The 22,287-nt window shown below is 43.2% G+C and overlaps 1 protein-coding gene across 1 annotated transcript; it reads right to left on the reverse strand.

The window, feature by feature from the left end:
• Nucleotides 1-4,005: 4,005 nt before the first annotated feature.
• abca5 (ATP-binding cassette, sub-family A (ABC1), member 5) lies at nucleotides 4,006-21,957 on the reverse strand. Its single transcript, XM_085467011.1, has 38 exons — nucleotides 21,834-21,957; nucleotides 20,589-20,758; nucleotides 19,313-19,499; nucleotides 19,045-19,218; nucleotides 17,671-17,768; nucleotides 17,317-17,543; nucleotides 17,091-17,232; nucleotides 16,767-16,955; nucleotides 16,320-16,467; nucleotides 15,051-15,228; nucleotides 14,715-14,773; nucleotides 14,221-14,507; nucleotides 13,151-13,270; nucleotides 12,926-13,064; nucleotides 12,338-12,428; nucleotides 12,054-12,193; nucleotides 11,367-11,486; nucleotides 11,061-11,262; nucleotides 10,583-10,749; nucleotides 9,984-10,111; nucleotides 9,629-9,766; nucleotides 9,433-9,546; nucleotides 9,103-9,273; nucleotides 8,906-9,019; nucleotides 8,622-8,759; nucleotides 8,419-8,487; nucleotides 8,239-8,330; nucleotides 7,897-8,020; nucleotides 7,610-7,727; nucleotides 7,425-7,516; nucleotides 7,134-7,309; nucleotides 6,891-6,966; nucleotides 6,480-6,574; nucleotides 6,195-6,314; nucleotides 5,955-6,107; nucleotides 4,748-4,827; nucleotides 4,608-4,663; nucleotides 4,006-4,516 (listed from the first exon to the last, which is right to left on the reverse strand). The coding sequence occupies exons 1-38, from the start codon at nucleotides 21,844-21,846 to the stop codon at nucleotides 4,376-4,378; spliced, it is 5,046 nt and encodes a 1,681-aa protein (XP_085323137.1). The 5' UTR covers nucleotides 21,847-21,957; the 3' UTR covers nucleotides 4,006-4,375.
• Between the last annotated feature and the right edge of the window lie 330 nt (nucleotides 21,958-22,287).

Genomic DNA, 22,287 nt, shown 5'->3' on the forward strand with positions numbered 1-22,287 from the left:
GGACCACTTTGCTCTGGTAAGACTGCTGTGTGTTGAAGGTGGGAGTGAGACAGCCTGTGCTGATCTGGATAATGGTGAGACTCAAAGTTGGGGACATGGCTGGTCTGACAGTGTTATGCTATAGCTGCCTGTGACAGGACACATCTGTCTGCTATTCATCACCTCACTGAAATGTGGTGCTGGTCCCTTCTGGAGCATTTTAATGGAATTATCAGACAAATAATAACCACAAAAGAAGCTCATTAATCTGTTTTGGTGACTGAAATTCATAGTATTTTATTAGTCTGTTGCTAATAAACCACCAGGTAACTGTGTCTGTACATTAACACCACCGCTGGCTGCTAATTTAACACACCACTTAAATATGATAACTTCTCCAAGAACCCTAATTCAGTGGCAGCCAAATCAGTAATATTTAGGCTTCAAAATGCAGAGTCCAAAAACAGCGAGTGACATCATGGGTACGACTTCCATCTTTTAGATACAGTCAGGATTCAGTGCTACCTGCTGTTTGGTGACGCTGTGAAAGAAACCAACTCAGGTGCATAGCTAAAAAAAAAAAAAAAAAGAGAATAATTGAACTCCTGAGTTTATAAACTTTGTTGCAAGTGTGTGATCTTTTGCTATGAAATAAACTGATGTGCAAAAGTCTTGAGCCAACCCTCATTTCTTTATATTGTGCTTCCAAGGAGACACATGTCCTTTAAAGTTTGGAGAATTATTCCAGAAAGAAACAACAGAAAGCTGCCTCAGAGTTCAGACTGTAAAAGAATAAATCTGGTGACACATTAATTTTCTAGCTAATTATACTTGTATAAACTCTTTTTGCCTCGTACACTATATTTCCACATGTTTGCGAAATATGAAGAAATGAGGAGCTGCTCGACACGTGCACAGTTCTCCGCACTGTCTGCCTTTGGTGCATCACTCTAAAAATCTCCACAATCCACCAAACTGTCTCTGGCTGGATGGTCTGTTACAAATAAACCAAAAACAAACAAAAGGCCAAGAAATATTATACAGTAACATTTAATCATGAAAAGGTCGAGTAGAGACCATAGAGGGACGAGTGTCCATTCAAAGGGGCGCGATAGGAGGAAAATACGGCACACAGCTAAATCACAGTCTTTTAAAAAATAAAGTCAGTGCACAAATAATCTTACAAAGATTGCATAATATAAAGAAAGGTTATAAAATTTCCCAGAAATAGTGCAATTTTACCACCACCAGGAAAATAAAATAAAACCTGCCCCAATGTCGATGCCAGTCGTCTAAACGCTCCGCCGGAGAGCATTTTGGTTTTCGTCACGCGAAACGTTTTGAACTAAATGCTCTGCGGTCTGGAGGCAGGGCTCGGAGTGAAAAGAGAGCAGATGTTTCTGGATGGCTACATGTTACTGAGACACAACACACACATGCAAACAAACTCTTCATTGCACTTGGGAAAATGAATATAAAATGAGTTTCTATACAATAGTGTATATGGGACAGTCCAGAGAGGCCCACCTGTTGATACTCAGCACACACATTTAACTTAAAGCAGAGCCAGTGTTTCTACTCAGTCTGCGGACTAAAGGCTACATGTGTGCACAAACATACCCACAGGGCTTCAGTTTTCACATTTAATAAGGACATAATAGCAGAAATCCCACTCATTTCCTCCACCAAAGGTATATTTCAATGTTTCTTGTATGTAATACATCTTTACAAACACAGCTCTGACACTGAGCTCCTACTCACCTCCAGTAAAAAGCGCCTTACAGATGAATGGCAGCTACTGCATAAACACATAAATGTAACTTATCCCTGACACCTCAAAAACAGAGTCACACACACGACCGGGCTCAGGAAAGGAAATAGAATAAATGCTGGAATAAATGTTGCTGGCTGTTTTCTGAAAATTAGAAGAAATCCAAGAAAAGGTAATAACTCTGTGCTACAGAGTTGGACCACACCAACACGCCAGCAACACACAAACACACCCACACATCCTCTGTGAGCTCAGATAATCCAACTGTGAGGACTGAGTTTGTGATGTTGCTGCACAACACTTCTGTTCCAGATATCTGATCCACCCCTGTGCCGGCACATCATTCTGCAACGCTCTCAAATTAAATAAAAATACATGTACTCATGATCTGCAGAAAAATCTCCCTCCTGACTGCATTTATGATCACTAAAGAAATAAAACAAACATCGTAAAAAGTGTCTTAAATTCCCTTTAAGCCAAAATCCTCACACCTGAATGTCATGAAAGAATTACAATTTGTCGGTTTGCTGATAGGTAGTGCACCAACAATGTTACTCCCTAGTACAAATCTACTAGATCAGAGGTGTCAAACATAATGTGAAGATTAAAAGAAGCTTTACAGCTTGGACTGCGTTTTTTGCTTAAGAAAGTAGAGTCTGACTCGTCCAGTTCCTCTGAGCCAGAGGTCACTTTACCGCCTTCTTCCTAAAGCTAGTTCTGCCCCTCCAAACTAAACTGTGCCTATAAAGTAAGGAGGGTTTTTCCTAAATATAAAACAATTTGGCACCACTTTCCCTAAAAAAAAGAACATATTTTAAATCCCTCCCCTCTTTTCATGAAATGACTGAAATAACAAGGAAAGAGAGATTTGTTAAGTAAGGTAGCATAGACTTCTTATTGCCTTTAGTGTATGTGGAGTAATTGTACTTACAGGCATCGTCACCACCTAAAAATCCCATTCTGATCCAGGAGGAATCCTGGGAAAATGTGCATTTTTTCCACTGTGCAAAAAGAAGAAAAAGTAAAATTCTGGGAATTAACTAAAAGTTTCTGTTTTCATTACAGATCAAAGTCCAGGCAATGATCAGCTGGTACTTTCTTATTTTACAGACTGATTTCTTTAAGAGTTTAAACTTCTTCATACCAAATAAAAAGGCAAAAATCTGCTTTCTTTACACGTTTGTAAGGAACAGCATCAAGAAAAACTGGACCCAGAATCTAAAATGAGTTTGACACCCCTGTGCTAGAATACACGCACAAACACTATAAACAGCACAATATACACACATCAAATAAGCTAGACAGAGTTAACAAAACACAGCTGCATGATCCAAAGTGGCACCAACGTGAAACACGAGTGCTGTCAGGAGCTCCACGGAGTGGTCACTGAGTTACGAACCCTCCTCTCACCGGAGGCCAAGCGTACATTCAACATCTGTTACGAAAAGAACGCCTAAACGAGCCCCGCCTGGATCCAACGTCTAGCGCCACCTCGGAGGTCGTTCGTCTCTCTAGTGCCATGAGATGAGGGCGGAGTGCTACATGTACTGGTGTGCATATTCTACACTATATTCCTGCATCCTGCTGCCGGGCGACGCTCATCGCTCGCCCCAAAGAATCCAGCTACCACTTCTGAAAATAACCAGCCTCCTCTTTGTGAGCGTGCATGCTGAAACACTATGGAGAACCAAGGTCGGGGCGTTAAGATGAGGATGCTGCTGTAAGATGAGGGGAAGGGACTTTTTTCTTCAGCCTCAGAAGAATAAAAAGCAAACACGGTGTTAGTTTATTTTTTTGTTGGTTTTTTTAAAGGTTTAAAGAGCTGTACCATGTCTCTTTAGGCATGTTAGTAGATAGGCGTTCACTTCACAGGCTCACATCAACGACAGAGCGATTTCTGCACGTGCTACCAACACTAATAAACCAAAGATACTCGTCAGTGCCAATACGTGAGGAGGTGTGGTTCAGAGATGTGCTGCTTTGGTACCATTACGATTATGGACGGTAGTAAACAAAAAAAACAAAACAAAAAAAAAAAAACACACCCAAAGAGACGAGAAAACACATTTACAGTAACACTCCTGCTCAGGAGGACGGACGGAAAGGATCACAAAGCTTATATATATATATATATATATATATATATATATATATATATATATATATATATATATATATATATATATATATATATATATATATATATATATATATATATATATATATATATATATATATATATATATATATATATATATATAATTTTTTTTTTTGTCATTTAACGGACTCCCTGTGAAGATAAAAAACATTAGAAAGAGGAGTAAGTGTGGCATCAGCGTGCTGAGAAAGACTGCAGGCCCCTCGGTCAGTGCGAATCAGAAAGCACCGATGGACGACAGCAACACACACATGCGCTCCCACAGGAAGAGGCCACAACAGCCCAAACACACAGTCAATCCCAGTGTATGCAAGGCCCGCCCCCTCCACCCACACAGGTCTGACGATCATTTTAAAGGCGGTGGGCGTGCAGTTTGTGGGGCAGTGCTGGCGTCAGCCCTCAGGCGCTGAAGCCTGGCAGTTTCGGGTTTCTGGTCAGTTACCGGGCAGCTCCCTCTCGGGTGGAGTTCAGAGCTGGTGCACGATGCTGTCTGTGTGGTTGACCGAGACGGAGCCGTCCTGGCGCAGCCGCTGCCACTGGAAAGTTGTGCTGAGGGAGCCCACCTCGTCCTCCTCGTTCTCCTGCTCCTTGGCAAACTCCATAAACACCTGCAGGACAAAAGGAAACAAGGAAAGCTTGGAGTGAAGAATCCAGAGGTCCAGTGGAAGTACAAACTGACCGCCTGACATGTAAGCCTACCTGCTCTAAGGTGGACTGGGAGAAGTTGTACTCTTCAAAGTTGAAGGTTTGCTTGGCTGACGACACAAGGAAAGAAGATTAAGTACACGGGAGAGAGAGCAGAGCTGTGGAGGAGAAACGACGGGTCAGCACTCACTCACCGCTCTCTAACTGGGAGAAAGACTTGGCCAGCGATTGGACGTCCTCCATGGGGATCTTGTAAACCATCAGCGTAGCAAAGCTGGAAAAACAGCACACATACATACAGAATTAAACTGGGACACACAGAGCAGTAGCACGCGTCTGTGTTTCCACAGCTCTATTTTCCATAATGCTTCCTCCTCTCTTTTTTCGCTCTTAGTTGACTTTTAGTTTTGACTCTGAATCTAATCAGTGGTATAATAAGCTACAAAAATACATATAAAAGCTCATGTTTTGCCTCATTTATTGATTTCTAACATTTTTATTTAAGCTTTTTATTTACTTCTACCCCAAAAACAACCTCGAACACCCACACGTTGAGCACAGGATATCTACTCCCAACTGTTATTTTAAGGGAAAAGTTAATTTTATTTTACTTTACGAAGTGTTTAACTTCTTAAAGCTCGACTTCCACGGTTCATTCTAACGTTTGACACGGTTTTTGTGAACAGCTGAAACTGGGTCGTTCCATTAATCATATTTTAATCACAAGCACGATTCTGTCTTTCAGTCAGGACAAAATTCTTACTCTGGATTTGATTTTTGCTTTCTCAGTTTTATAAGGTTCACTGCTTTCCTTTACAGTGTGCTGTTGGCACTCATTAAGTGTCCATCACTGTGTAGCTGAAGTGGAAGAAAGACAGGTGTTAATCAACTGAAGCCATCTACAGGAAGAAAACACTGAAGGTTTCACAGCTGGACTAGCTGCTGTGGAGTTATGTGACCGCATTCCCATCTGGTGCTCTCTTCACCGCCATCGGTGCTCGCTGGCTTTATGATCAAAAATAGGAGGATATACATTTTGGACTGCCTTTTAAAGAATTTTACAGCTTGTCCTACTGATAAACACCTTTCCCACTTTCATTCATACTGCACCAAAGTCCATCCATTCAAGTAATGAAGAGTTAAATGACTGAAAAGTTGCAGCTTTTTTCTTCTCTGGAGATATTTATGCTTTTCTATTGTGGCCACACAGATGTCTTTCATTAACTACAGCAGCATTTCTTTATCATGCAGAAACACTGAGACACACTTGAAACTGCACAAGGATTAAATGTGACAGAAAAAAGGATTTTTACCAATCCAACTCACTTAAGATCAAAATGGGCTGTAAAACAAGTCTGACATCCCTGAACTGCACACAGACACAGACAGGTCAGGGCTCACCTCTCCTGCCGAGCGGCGTGAGGGAATATTCGTAGGATCTCCTTATGCAACAGCGCCACCTGCTGGAGCCCCGTCAGCTCTTCTCTAAGTTTCACCTCCAAACTGTAACCGCGGCCATATTTTCCTTTTAAATGTTGGATGGAACCGATACATCTGCAGTAAAGAGACCAAGCATTAAGAGGCATTATGCCGAGACTCGGAAGTTTGAGAAATTATCGAGAAAGCAACTGTGGAGCGAACCTCAGCTGCCCAGAAACCATGATGGCGACGCGGTCGCACACAGCCTCGGCTTCCTCCATGTAGTGAGTGGTCAGGATGGCTCCGCGCTGACGGTTCTTAAAAGCGGCTCGCATGGCCCTCCTACACGAAGGAAACGCTTCTTTTAACGGTAGCATTGCTTATGAAATTAAACACATTATTTGGCAGTGAAAGAAAAGAAACATTTATTTGAGAGAACTTCAGCGCTTCACATTTGAAACAAGAAAAAGGCAGAAAAATGCTTCTGTAAGGAAAACATCGTCTCACCACATGCGCTGTTTGGACTTTGGATCCATCCCTGAGGAAGGCTCATCCAGTAAGACGATCTGAGGATTCCCGATCATGCTCAAGGCAAAGCACAACTGCAGACATACAACACAATAATATCATACAAATACTGTAAAACTATAACAGAAAAGATTCGAAGTACCTCATGTGTTTCATGACAGAACATACATTTAAGGCTTTTACATTTGAAGTGAGACGTTTAAACGTCACTGCCGCGAAAAATAAAATGAAACTTAAAAAGCTAAAATATTCTGACTCGTTAGGAGTAAAACGTCGATTTTGCTGTTAACGCCAACAGGTTTCTGATAAATACTTTATTATCAGGCAGGATAAACACAGCATTAACATTATAATCGAGCAGACTAATAGGCAAGCCGAGGGTCTCCTCACCTTCCGCTTGAGTCCTGCAGACAGAGTCTTGGCTTGTTTGTGTAAGTGGTCCTTCAGCTCCAGAGCATTCACCACACTGACAGCAACGGCAGACACACAACAACCGTTATTAGCTTTACACTCTCTCTCTCGAAAAGATTTAAAGATCTACATCATCTTTGACTGTCTGACTGTTAAAAATAGAAATCACTGTGGTCAAACGTCAGGGGGAAACCGGTACTGAGGATGAGACCGAGACTTTACCGTTTGATGATCCCCGGCACGTCCTCTCCTTTCAGGCCTTTAATGGCGGCGTAGATCTCCAGATGCTCCTGCAGAGTGACCCGAGGCCACAGAGGGTTCACCTGTGGACAGTAGCCCACGTGCTCCAGAGGATTGTCCACTGAGCGAAACTCAGTGCTGTAGTCTCCCAGCAGCACCTGGACCAAGACGAGCAAAGATTCAGAGTGTTTTCTTGGTTTAAACACATGAGTAACATGACTGAAATGATTAAATAAACAGACCGAGGAATGCTTCAGTATCATCCTACTGTACCTGGCCTGCAGTGGGGTCAGTGTCACCTGCCAACATGTGCATGATGGTGCTCTTTCCTGCTCCGTTGGGGCCCAACAGTCCAAGAACTTCACCTGAGGAAACAGCAGGGTAGGATTCAGACTGTGGGTGAAGTCGGCCGGTTGGGAACCACGCAGCATAAGAAAAAGCAGCAAGACTAAGCGTACCTTTACGGACACAGAAAGAGACGTTCTTTGTGGCCAGCTTCCTCTTCTTGCTTAGAGAAAATCCTTCTCTCCTGCCCTTGTACTGCTTCTTCAGGTTACTCACAACCACGACCGGTTTCTAAACAGACACAGAAAAGACAGAAAAAGGAGCAAAATGCCTTCAGATCACCGACGAGAAACAAAACACTAAAGATGCCTGGCTAAATTAATCTTTATTACACCTTGACTCTTCAACAGGGACCAGGGACTTCAACAGCATTCTTAATTTATGTATTGTAAACATTTACCTCTTCACAGGACTGACAGCTGAGGGCCTCTTTGACTCTGGCCCTTTCCATCTGGACATCTTCGTCTTCATTCTGGCCTTCTTCTAGGTTCCTCTCCACCTTGGCCTTGGACTGGGATGAGATCCTGTGAACATTTTAAAAGAAAATTAGGTCTGCTGCATTTAATGTAGGCATCAAAACCTATATGTTTTTACTGCAGTAAAACGGTTGCGACCACATTTTGTTCAGGGATCTGGGTAACTCCAAAAGCCTCACAAACTTTTCTACCTTTATCAAAACAATAAACCTCAGTATAAATAAACCAGAGGTTCCTGTAATCAGAGTTATGAAAGCGATCATCACCTGCAGAGCTGATCATTTTTCATCGTCCTTCCTCCAGAATGGATCTCCAGCCAGCGAAGCAGGAAAAGCAGAACGATGCACTGGAGATAAGGCTGAGCACAGACACACAGTTACAGTTAAATACAGTTCTGACATTTGTTTATCACATTTTTCCCCCACGTTATGAAATATGATACATACAGCTAAAACTGAAATGAGCAGGTTCTTCCACAGGAAGTTCTCCTCGTAGACAGTCGGGAGGAAGGTGGCCTGAGAAATGGAGAAATGCTCTCAAACATGACTCCAATAACGGCCTCAGCCCCAATGATATATGATCGTGTATTTATTTGAAAAACACAGCTGTATGCTTGACAGAGAAAGCAGCTGTTGCCCTGAGCTCCTACCTTGGTGATGCAGTTGAGACAGCCCATGAGAGGGTACAGCGGGTTGAACAGACACAAGACGTTGTGCAGGGTTCTTGTCAAAGCTGGATTGTTGTTTACGAAGGACAACTGAACCACCGAGGCTGACACGACGCACACCTGAGGTACAAGCAATTTATTTTTAATAAAGGTTTCAATCTAAAGCAGTTTTGTTGTCATGTGAAGAACAAAGAAAAGAAGAAGAAAGAAGAAGAAGAAAAAACAGCAGCAGCAGGCTTGTTCAGGATCACATGTTTGAGTCTCACCATCATGGAGATGACAGAGAAAAAATCCCTGTTGCTTTGGACTCGGGCGAAGCCGAAAGACGACACATAAGTGAAGAGAATCATGGCTGGGCTGAAGCCAACGGTGCAGAGAACCTAAGGCGGGGCAGAAGCCATGAGATGAAGTCACGTATGTGTTGTATTACAGAGGAATAAAGTCTTTAAGCAGCTGGACGCACCACCGCAGAGAGGTTGCTGGAGTTGAGCAGGTTTCCAGTGTGGAAGGAGAAAAGGATGATGGACATGAAGGACAGGATGAGGTAATAGAACGGGATGTCCACCGCTGCCTGACCGCACCAGTACGCTGACGGTACGAGACCAGAGATGCGCAGAGTTGAGCGACACTTTATCTGCAAAGGGGACAAAACCCCCAAAACAAAACACAGAAGTGACGAGAAATGTGACTGTGTGGCCCGATGTTCTCACTGTACCAGACAACGTTTCTTTTTCCCTCTAAATCTTTTGTTGAAAAGATGAATCTGTTTTAGTCTCTGTGACTAACTGGTTACCTCTCGGTCTCGAGTGTGGTCCATTGCAAAATATGCCGGCATTCCAGCTGCCAGCATTCCCAGTATGATCGCCTCTATGTACACCAGCGCGTAGGATGTAGCATCAGGGATTTGCTGATGGGCATCACAAAGGGAAAGTTTAGTGTCTTGGAAACGACCTCTGTTATCTGACTCTATATTTGTCAAAGGCACTCACATATTCAAAGGGTTTGGTCCACGTTCGGATCTGCCCGGTCCCATTCAGACCTCTTAGGAGAGCATTGCTCAGTATATTGACGGTCATGGGCAGGGAGTGAACAGTCGTGCTGTTAAATGCAACGCTGTATCTGAAACCCTGTTAACAACACATGAAACAAAGTGTCAACAGCATCATGAACTCAGCACTTCATCTAAACAGAAAGCTCTCAGTTAGAGGAGCCAGCAGCCCTCAAACAAAGAGCACTTTGGCTGCAACACGAGCACCGTGACACATTAAATGTAGGTGGAGGTGCTCCAGTTTCATCTAATCTGATATCAGTAATTAAATTCAATCTATGCAATATTAAAGTGACCTTGCTGGATCTTGTTACGTTGATGGCAGCGCTGTGGGGAGCCGCCGCCATGTAGTCGCTCTGCTTCATCATTTCCACTTTGATGTCCTGAGACTCGATGTTGTGGATGAAATCGGAAATATCAGAGCCTGTAGGTACGAAAAAGGCACGGCTAAAATCATCCATACAACCATTTTCTGCTGCGTCACAGGGGCAGCGGTCCAAGCAGAGATGGGCAGACCTCCTTCGACATAATCTGAGTTTGTTGCCACTCAGCGTGAGCCCAGACACCCCTCAGAGGAAGCTTAATCAGCTTGCAACTATAAAACTGCATCATGTAGAAGCTCATACGTGTCAATAAAAACAATTTAAATCAACATCAAGGAGGTCGGTTAAATTACACCCACGGGACATATTGTAATGATTATGGTTAGTGGGATATTTCACACTCGTGCAGAAGTGCGATGCTTCATCACAGTGTTTACATCATGTTGTGCTTTGTGATAGAGCTGAGATCTCGAGTCTTATTCAGGGAAAAAACCCACTGAAAGTGAAACAAGCCTTTTAACTCAGTTACACAGAAACCGTCAGGCTGCCGTGTTTGTATCTGTGACACTCACCAGTTGAGTTCTGAACCAGGAGGCTTGTGGCGTATCTCTGGGGCGCCTGGTTCCTCCTCAGGAGGTAAATTGGCAGAAATTGGCGGTCTGAGGAGTGAATCTGGATGTTTCCTGTGGCCAGCGACAAAACCAGGACTGCAGCCACAAACACCAGGAACAAGGCCAGACTGGAAGAGGAGGAAGGGGGAGGTTAGGGTCAGGAAAGTCTCGATAAATGGGAGGAATAAAGCCTCAAAACACATCCCTATTTCTGTGACTGGACAAAGAGGCAGAAAACTATGGATGTCATTCAGTTCTTTAACTCTAAGCTACAGGAGCAGATGGAGCATGTGTGTCCATCATATGACAGATTAACATACAAACAACAAAAACAAACAACATGTATTGTATTAAGGTAATAAATAAGAAGCCCGGTTTACCCATGATATCTTCAAAATAAAGAAATTGGCTAATAAAGTAAAATAAGGAGAACACTCACGTGTAAATGAAGGCCTTCCTCTCCCGGCGCATGTTGAGCATGTGCAGCCACGCCACGGTGCTGAACTGCTGCCGCCACAGGGCGTGACCCGTCACAACGTCCGACTTTGTGTCGGAGAACGTGAGCAGCCTCTGGTCCGTGTCGTCCAGGGAGGCGGTGTCGCACTCGTCGTCCGCCTGCTCTCGATTAAACACGCTGTAGTCTGAAGACATGAAACGACTTTTACTCAACACCAGAGCTCCTGCAGACTTTTTCCATTCGAAAAACTGAAATCAGCAGCAATCTTCAGTTTGGCGACACACTCACCAGCCTGATCCACTTCAGCCTCTGCCTCCAAACGTAGAAAAACATCTTCCAGCGTTGTCATGGAAACACCATAGTTGACTATTCCCAGTCTGGGTTGAGAGTCGAGCTCCGAGAACAGGCCTACGAAAGATGAATTCAGGACCGCTCAGCGCGCTGCGTGGCTCACAGTCAAAGCTGAATCATGACTGAGTCATACTCTATTTTTAAAATACTGTCTGGATATTTTTAAAGGATATTAAAGAAACCATGAAGGCCAGGAGTAAGTAAACTTTCCCCTTTGAGCAGGAACAACTGCTCCAGTATCACTCTGCTCTGCCCCAGTGCAGATTCAGAGGTTCAAGAAATTGCTTTATTTGCAGTCGATTGCTTCGGAGTTATGATTTTTAAAAACATTTTTATACAATGCACAATGTCAAAGCAAGGCAGGTAAACCAAAAACTGCTGATGGGCACATTTAGGAGTACATGTGTGTGCACAGCTGCATGCGTGTTGCTACAGAAAGCAGGCAGCTATCAGAGAATCAGGTCAGGATAAATGTGCAAAAACGTGACCCGACTGTAAACTAAAAATATAATCAGTACAATTTAATGCTCAAAAAACAAACACGCACAAAGGAAACCTCTGTATGGTCGACTCGTGTCATGATTTTTTTTAAATGTGACCGACGGACGTTCCTGTGAATCGAACCTGGGAACGTGTCCATGCTCTCGAAGGGCAGAGTGAAGGTCAGCTCCGCCTCGTGCTGTCGGGATAACTTGGCTTTGGGAACGTGCTGCTTAACCAAAGACGTGATCTTCTCTGCGTCACATGCCTCGCTGATAGACATTCTGCAAAGGATGAAGAAAAACATCTAAATCTAGTTCGATAAAGACGCCCGTGGTTAATACACGTTCTAAACTCAGCAATAACAAAAACAATCGAATTAATTATTCCTTTTGGGTTCTTGTAAGAGTCAATGAAGGGGTCCTTGCCTTAGATGATAGCCCACACCGCACTTGATCTTGAGATACAGAGAGGAGCCAACACACTTCAGCTGACCTTGAGAGATCACAGCTTTGCGATCTGCAGAAACAAACATTCAAAAAAAATAAATCAGACATGTTTTCAACTCGCGTGGAGATAAACCTTTGTTCTCATATGGGTCGAGTATAAAACTGGAGCTGCTGCTCGGTTACATAAAGCTGTGCTGGTGTTTTCTGCTCGCCTCTGCACCTTGAATCTCACTCTTGAAATTCTCCTGCAGCAAGGAAGGCAACTCAGCGCTGACCTCATGATGAATAACATCACCAAGCTGGAGCATATGTCAGCAGCATACTTTAAAATATGCATACACAACAAACCTGAGTGAAAACTGTTCATCCGGTCAAACGGTTTTATTTTAAACATCATCAAGAAAGGCGGAAAATTTTCTGCAACACCAGCTCCTGATTAAAATATTGATCAAGCTAGAAGATCCTGAGATACCATCATCCAGGATAAGAATAAAGCACAATTTCTGGTCTATATTTCCAGTCCAAAGTGTGGGTTTGTGTATCTTACACAACAAGGAGCATTCGTACCAGCAAGGATGTCTGCCTCGTCCATGTAGTGCGTGCTGAGCACAGTGACTCTGCCGGCCCGGCGACTCTTCAGCAGAGACCACACCTGGTGCCTGGAGTAGGGGTCCATGCCGGCCGTGGGCTCGTCTAAGAGCAGGATCTGACAGAAACAACCACAAACTCACGTTATCCAAGAAGGACTGGTGTCTGGATTCGAAAAATTGAAGTAAGATTGCGCACAGGTACCTTTGGATCTCCTAGGATGGCGATGCCCACAGACAGTTTCCTCTTCTGGCCTCCGCTCAGATTCTTGGCCTGAGCAGTCATGATCTTCTCCAGGTCCAGGTCCTTCAGCACCTTTGTGACCTGTCAGAGAAGGAAACATCACACTAAGGCTCAACAAGCACAGCTTTTTAAACAACCTCAAGAATGTCACATATTCTCCTGCTGAAAGCACTAATGCACATACATGAAAACTATGACACCAACATGCTCTGGAGTTTAGCCACCTTCCACAACTTTCTATGAAATCTAAATCTTAAGGAAAATAGACGCAGACCCCATCCGTGTGTCATTTTTACTTTTTAAACAGTGGATTTAAAGACCTTCTAGAAGCAAGTCTCACAACTCTGCAGTCATCTTTACAATAAATTTGATGTTCCCATCTAATTTAAAGCATCATCACTTACTGGATATATTAAACTGTATGAATAGAATCACCAAAATGTGGCAAATTTGTTCACAAAGAGCGCTTTTTCTTATACATACTTCTAACTTATACTTCAACTACATCGGCGCTTCATTAATTAATCTCGGGGTCTTCAGTCTAACCCCCCAGAGCACTGAACAAATGTCAGTCTGATGATTAGCAAAGAACATTTCTAATCTACCTACAGCTTTGCTGTGGAAACCACAGATTAGGATGATAAGAAGACGTTTGCTACCACACACCCTGAAATTATAGGAAATGAAACTACTGTGTGTTTGTGCATATGCCAGTGCAGCAACGTGATTGGCTGATAGTTTCCTGGTTTCTGTGGGTTATTAGCTCTGTGGTGATAGGTTTCATCAGCTAAAGATGAAAAGAGATTTCTTCTCAAGATTCGCAGCCACTGTTCAAGTTTCTTCTTGCCGTCGAGTTTAAGCACATTTGGTTTATAAGAACTACAAATCACCTTTTAACGTCGATCAACCCTGGTGTCGAAGGTTGTCACCGGTAGGTTTGATGTCATGTTTCAAATGTATGTTTTAACTTTGATAAATGTCAGAATGTTTCAGACTTTGCACTGCGGGAACATTTCGATTGTCACATTTACCTCGGCGTCGATGTCTGCTCGTGGGATCCCTTTGATGGCAGCAAATATCCTCAGGTGCTCCTCCACCGTGAGCACATCAAAGATGATGTTGAACTGAGGGCAGATTCCCACCAGCTGCTTCATTTCGGACGCGTCGGCAATCTCTGCCACAGGCGAGCCGTAGATGGTGGCCGTGCCGTTCGTCGGCGGGCAGATCCCACACAGGATGTTCATGAGGGTGGACTTTCCAGCCCCGCTGTGTCCCAGCAGAGCTGTAATCTGTCCCTCATAGATGTCAAAGGTCAAACCTGAGAAGGAGAGGTAAAGAAACAGGAGGAGATACGGGATGTTATTTCAGTCCATTGTAGGAATGTGGAAAAATATCTAATCTAACCATGTAAATCAGGCTTTCTGCTTATTACTGCGGTTGGATCTTTAGCCCACATTATACAGCACCTTCACATGACTCATGCTGTAACCTTGAACAACATGTATAATCATAGAAAAGCACTCACCCCTCAGAGCCTCCACCACGTTGTCCTTTTCTTTGTACACTTTGCGGATGTTATTGATGCTGTTGGAAACAAAACGAGCGAGCAATGAAGAAACAGTGAAACTGAAAGGAGAGAAGCGTAAACACAGCAGCAGAGTCAGTTGAAGAGCAGCTCTCAGGTTACAGGCTGGACCTCCAGGCTCTCCTCAGCTGATGCTACAGCTGAGCCTAATGCTGATTTACCCGAAGCTCTCAGGGCCTCCATCTCTCAGTCCTCTGAATCCATACTTTTAGTAAAGGTACTCTGTGAGCACTGACATAAGAATAAAATGAAATATTGGTAAGTTCAGGCTTTTACCGGATGGCTTCTTTCCCTCTGAACTCGGGAGAAACCGGCTCGATAGACTCGTCCCCACCAGGAGCGCCGTTCAGCTCAGTGTCGTACACCGAGCTCACCTCAACATAGCGCTTTCTGTGTTTGGACCAATAGGACGGCTTCAGGAAGTAAACCAAGGACCTCCGCATTCCAAACTCACCTGCGTATCAGAAAATCATCATGAAAACAAAATGAAAACACAAAACAAACAGAACTGCTAACCCAATCAGCTTCGACCAGCAGTGGGGCGATTTAATGCTGCAGTCAATTAAAGCAGCACGATCAATGTGGTGTAATGCTAATTGAAGTACAGATGGATCTGCAGAGCAGTGCTGCACACACTCAGTGGGTGAAAAGGGAAACATCTGACAGTTTATTTCCTTTTTTTTTTTTTGGAAGTTAAGCTTTTAATGAAGAATCAGCCTCAGTACAGCTGCAGGGCAACGTTCAGTTTGCAACATTTTATGAAACTGTTGAAACAAATATGATTTTTTGTCTGTCCCCATCTCACAGCGTCGTAGCAACAGTCGTCTCAAGGCACTTTATATTGTAAGGTAAACACAACATTTAGGAGAAAACCCCAACAATCAGGTGACCCCATCTGAGAGACCGGTTGGGTAAAAACGAGTGTATCAACATGTCAATCATAGCATAGCCCCACCCTAAATCCTCCCCTGCTTCCTGTCGTTTACAAATCAGGAAAGCTTTATTTTTATGACTCGCAGATTAAGACAAATACAGGTGTATGTGCAGAAGTCAGTTTAGATTGTAGATTAGACACATGATAATGGAAGAGTGACAGTTTATTTCCCACTCGCTGCACAGCACACCGCTGGAGGGCTTTTCAAACTTGCTGTGGGATCTCAGCTTGTTCTTTTCCTCAATGCCCAAAAGCTTCTACTGATCTGTAGCGCAAGACATGTTGAGGAGGTCATTTTAACCATTTAAATCAGCTGTGTTGGACCAAGGACACGTCCGAAACCTGCAGGACACCGGCCCTCGAGGCCTGGAGTTCCCCAATCCTGAACTAAAGAGAAAATTCAAATGGTTCCTGAAAATTTTACATTTTTGGCCTTATGACACATGGGGGAATAGAGGGTAAACACTGTGTATTTTCAGCTGTTTTGCTACTATGTAAAAGATAAAAAGGTGACTACAAAAAACACACTTTTACTAAATTAATAGCTGCTGGATTTGTTCTGGCAAAAACCAGTGTTTGACCGCACTGAGTTCAAATATTTTTGCACTTACCAGGCAGCACCTGGTCCAGGTAGGTAGCCAGCAGAAGATAAAGGATGCAGTCCACAACCAGCATCAGCAACGGCACGTACAAAGGATGAGGCCCGTTAGTCAGAGAAGAAAATACAGCACCGTCTCCCTGTGCCTCCAAGTAAACAACCTAAAATAGATATTAGACAAATACGCACTGAGATCAGCCTCGGTGGCATCTACTGCACAAAGCTTCATCTTTCTGAAAAATGAAGGCTGGAAAACTGCAGAGATTATATTGACATTTCTAGCAAGCTGCAGAAAGAACCTAATATCACTTATGATGCAATTAATAGAAAAATGATCTAAATTAATTCAATTAACAAAAACAGGATCAACACTGAGGTGAGAGAGGACTGCAACAAGCTGCTATTTAATTTATTCCAGAAGGAGAAAAGTACTCCAGAGGAGACCAGAGCGTGTTTGTACCTGTGCAATGCTGATGGAGAAGGCACTGGGCGACAGCAGGCACAGAAGCCACACCAGCGGCTGTGGGAAATCCTTCACGAGGACGGTGAAGAGCGACAAGCAGCCAAACACCACCGTCAGCATGGATCCCACCGTGCTGGCAAACTTGGGCTTCTTAAACAGCGGAGTCAGCATGAAGGAGAAGAAGATCTGTGGAACAGAGTCAGGATATGGATGAGAGGAACGAACGTTCACTACTAACAACACAAAGGCTGGAATCAAATAGCCACAGCTATATGTTATTTCTTTATTTCTTTGCTTTCCCTCCATCCCAGCTCTACTCACTGATGATATTCCATACAGGAATATGAGGAAAAAGATGACAAGGAAGTTGCTGTTAGGAAACAACGCTGTGTACGTCGCGATGATGGCCATCAGGATGGACATGGTGGTCACCAGAGCAGCGTACAGGAGGCCCCATGATAACCTGTCAAACCACACGTACACATGAACGTGAGTTTCTTTGGTCCGAGTGTCCGAATGTGCAGCGGCCGAAGCCGTTTCTCCTCACCAGAAGGCTGTGTCGTAAAGCCCCATCATGGTCATGGTGTCTTTGAGACGATGCTCTTTCTCAGCCGCCACGTTGACGATGAGGAAGGTGACGAAGGGCGTGAAAGCCAGGACCAGGTAGATGGAGATGAGGGCGTGGGGGAACTTCTCAACCTCCACAGAGCCGGGCTGACCCATCATCACCGCCTTCAGTTCGAGCTCGCTCAACACCGAACGTTTTGTCTGCATCTGAGCACAAAAGATGATAAAAGAGTTTAAAACTTTTTTCAGTAACGTAGTCAAAGAAAATCCATGTGTGAAAAATGCAGTTCAAATGTCCGAAATTCAACAGCAGCTGAGCTTCAGCCTGTCTCACCTGAATAATGGCTGCGTCGATCAGAGACTGGAGGTGAATGAAGCCGGAGTACCAGTAATTTGCAGCCCTGCAGTTTACCGAGCTCGACAAGCAGCTGGCTGCAGGAGACGAAGCAACGACAGCAATCAATCAAAATGTATTTGTAAAGGACCTTTGTTAAAGGTGATTCAATATAAATCATAACAAATAATATACAATGACCATCAATATAGAGTAGATTAGAAAGATGAAACATCACAGCAATAACATAACATTTAAACTAGTTTTTCAATAAAAGAATACAAGGAAAGATTAAACAAAAGTAAATGATCTAAAAATCTAATATAGTAAAAATAGAATAAATATACTTTAAGTCCAAAAAACTAAAGTAAATGTGTAAGAATCAATATAAGTCCAGGCTAAAAGTTTGAAGATTTCAACACTTCTGTTTTAAATTTGATCATTTCTGTATGAAATATAAAACAACACCACAGCACGTCACACATCAGCTCTAAGAGGGAATCATCTCTTTTACAGTTCTGTTCATCTCTTCCTCCACTCCATGCGTTCTTCCATCTTTTTATATTCCTTCATACCAAAAGAGCTACAAGTCAGGATCCAGAAAGCTGAAGCATGTTTAAGGTTTAAATCGACTTTTTCTCTCCCTTCAATGTCTGATTAATGGAGAGGAAACGCTTTCAGATGTTCTGGGTGACAGCCAGATCCAGTGTTGATAGTTCCCGCTTATTTTCCCTTCAACATCTTCATAATAACAAATTATTAGTCCATGTTACGTTCCCCTAAGTGTCCAGGTGAAGCAGGGAGATTAACAAAAAGTGGGTTTAAAAAAAAAAAGGAGCTAAAGGAGGCAAAACTAAAGGAAAACCCAGAAGTTGGCCACTAAACAAAATAATAAGTCACCAACGCCCAGGAGTAAGCAGCCTTTAACCCTTAAAAAAACAAAAAAGAAAACTCCAGCAGTAGAAGGGCGGCACCTACAGATGGAGAAAGAGCAAGACGCACTCACCAGGGCAAAAAAGAATAAGTACCAATCACAGCAGAGCATTGCTGCGCCCTGCCAGGGCTACAATGATAACTCATTTAAGGATTTTACCACCAAGATCATGTGCAATGCCCCCACTGACTGCTGTTTCTTTTAAACCAGCACGAGTACTTTAAACGATTCATTATGGAGGTTTTTTTTACACCAAAGGACTCTTTCAAAGGCAGTTAGCAGCACATCTGAAGATGTATGCAAGTCTACAACACAAATGAGCTTCTGATCTGTCACTGTGAGGGAAGTGTAGAAACTTTGTACCCATTTAAAATAAAGTTGAGCCAATCCATAAAAATAAAGCGGGAGAAAGTATAATAGTTTCAATAATTAGGCTTTACCAATAGACTCTGTGTAGTCACTGGGTAAAGGCAGCTGGTTGTGCGGGAAACGGAGTTTGTAAGATGTGGCCGAGCTGTCCATGAACACGACGCCAACGTAGCTGGAGGGCTCGTAGAGGCTGGCGTTCTCCAGATCCTCCTCACTGGAGAACATCTCCAGACGATCCTGCATAACTGAAGGAGGGGAAAAAATGCTCGGTTTGCTCTTTTCGAACCCTCTGCACAAACCTAACGGACACAGAACCCCGCAGATGGTTTTCAGACTTACGCATATTCTGAGCCACCTCTTCCATGATGTAAGTGGTGATGTTACTGATTGGTGTGTAGCCGAGGCCTTTGAAGAAGTGGCTGTCACTCTCCAGCTCTGTCGTGCTGATGCCGCCATAGTAAACATGAGGATTCAGGGTGCTGATGAGTATCAGGAGCCCCAACAGGAGCAGAGGGAGGATCAATTCCTGCACAGACAGGGACACAGAAGGAATGTTTGCTCAGTAAACCCTGATATCCCCCAGGTCAGATCAGATATAGCATCGTCTCTTAAATATGTTTTCTTGTGTATGTCCAAAGCATTACAACCCAAAGTTGGTGAAAATTCATGCTCTGTGGGACAGGAAATGAATTTACAGGTACATTTTAGTGAGAAAAGACATTACTTTCACTGATGACTGCATGCACGCAGCGGCTCTAACTGCAAAACCAAACCGCGAGATAAAAAAAGAAAAAAATTATATTCCTATTGATAAACAACCTGTAAGGCTGAACTCAGAGGGGGGCATGTCAAGAGTTTGAGGCTTGTGGTAGACAGTACCAGAGAAGAGAGATGATTATGTAGTGTGAAGCATGTTCTAGGTAATTTGGCATCATCTGTGTACAAAACTCAAACTAAATATGGTGTCAACATTTTCTTCTCCCAACTAAAGCTCAAGTTTCCTGTTGAACAACTACACTTCTCACAAAAACACTGCAACAGATTACTAGATTCTAAAAATGTAGAACAAATCCAGTCTTTGGGGTAACGGCGGGTCTGTGAGTGAAATAAACAGGCTGTATTATTCACAGCGGAGCTTAGGGCGGCCCTGACTGCTGTTGAAGATGGAGGCGGTCCCAGAGAGCTCCAAGTCAAAAGAAAAGCTGATACACAGGCACATAAAAAATGCATAGACGCAACTTAAAGCCGAATAAAAAATGCATGGTCTAACAAAGCAGAAATAGAAAGCAGAAAGAAGCAATGGAGTGGCTTCAACTTTTAGCGACTTTTAGCACACAGGCGTAAAAACACGACCTTTTCAATGACTTAGTGACACAAGCCGAGACTTCCCCAGAAACCAGAACACACCTCGACATCAGGCTGCTAGATTATGGTAAAAATCGCATGTTTCAGAAACTCTGGAAACATTAGTTATTTATTGGATTTATGGTAAATGGCCTGTATTTATATAGCGCTTTACTAGTCCCTAAGGACCCCAAAGCGCTTTACATATCCAGTCACACACACATTCACACACTGGTGATGGCAGCCACATTTAAATAAAATGTTTCTGCACCTGCAGGCTCTGCTGCTTGGTCCTCCATTTGATGAGCAGATTCTTGTAGAGAAGACTTCTCGTTTGGTTCCAGACTCCAGCGTCTCTTCTGTACATGGGCTGCATGCTCCCAGCATTCCTCATGTGGATAACGTACGGACGAGAGGTCCTCTCACTAATCCTGGCCTCAGCTGCAAGGGACATAGATGGCAGAGAAGAAATTAAAAGCCCCGGACATTATGCACTCGAGCAGGAGGACTTAAGACAGTGAATCAATACAGCAAGTCTGCAGTTATCCCGCAGACTAACTGACGCTTTATTTCCCTCTAGCATCTTAAAGGCTGCTTTGCTTTGTGATGATGAAAGGATTAATATTAAACTTTCAGCTCGTTCTGACTCCAAACTGCTGCAAAAAATATTAACAAATTCTCAGGGGGAGGATTCATGTATGTGACCTGGAGGCAGTTACTTTAAGGATGTCTGTTCAAACTGCAACATATTCTGATGATTTAGGTTTCCCAAACTTTGTTTACATTTTGGATGTTTTACCATCTAACTCTTGATTTTCTTTATGAATGTAAAATCCAGTGACGTGGTGTTTATGTGTTCGTTACGTTACTGGTCTGCACAAATACTGCTGACTGAAGTGCTGCCTATCTGGGTCTTTTACAAAAGATTTCTGACAACAAGAGCATCATGTTGGTGGTTACAAATATATAGTTATAGGAAATTATTTATTTATTTTTTCCCTGACTGATTCATACAATAAACTTTCATTTGAAGGACTTTCCGCTCTGCTTAGAGTTTGCTGCAGTAATATATAGTATTATATATTAGTTAACTAACCGAGACCCAGTATCGGTGTATACAGGTGTACTATGACACCTGTCAGAAGTTTCTAATAAAGCAAATTAAACCCGCTTTCCTTGTTTTCGCCAACAGCGCTCCGATGTTAGCTACAACTGGCGCTAACCTGCTACCTGCTGATATTTCCATATGCTAAAGAAGAAGAAAAAAATCAACAGACATTAGCGTCGCCGCTTCGTCCTCACCCGGACCGGAAAACAGGACAGGCGTAGGCAGCTGAGTGAGCTAGCCTCTTCACAGAATTAACCGCGGCTGATTGAGTGTATTTTTCTAATATGACGCGCTGAATGGCAACACAGGCACACGGAGCAGCATCGAGCTAACAGGCTACAGCTGCCAGCGTGTGTACGCCGGGCTAAAAACACGTCCGCTCCAGAAAAACAAGCACAGCATACTCACGTATGAAATACATTAAGACATATCCTTCCTCAGCTCGCGATTTAACGGCATTACATTACAGATTTTATTTTGTAAGTATCAGGTAAACACTCCCTTAAACGAGCTGGTTTCTTGCGTCTCTACTTCCTTCTGTCAGATGCAACGCCCCGAAATGTGATGTCGGCCAATCAGATTTGGTCTCGGTGATGCTGACGCAAGTCTGCGCCAATCAGAATGCAGCAGCAGGCATTTATTTTCATTTCACAAACAGAGCATGTCGTTTGATAAATGAAGCGAACAAATATCTCTTGTTTGGGGAAATTTTCACTTTAATTAGAAAAATAATTTTATTAAATCATAGCATTAATGCCAAAGGCTTAGCCATAAAATTTATTACAAATCACTTAAGTACAATACAATTTCTAGAAAGTAACAGGTGAAGTAAGCTACGGATAGATGACAAATTAAAGGAAAA

The sequence above is a fragment of the Copadichromis virginalis genome, linkage group LG8 (genome assembly GCF_057382275.1).
Source record: "Copadichromis virginalis isolate Kocher_CV1m ecotype Utaka linkage group LG8, C_Virginalis_male_GT1.1, whole genome shotgun sequence".
In the NCBI taxonomy this organism is placed as follows: Eukaryota; Metazoa; Chordata; class Actinopteri; order Cichliformes; family Cichlidae; genus Copadichromis; species Copadichromis virginalis.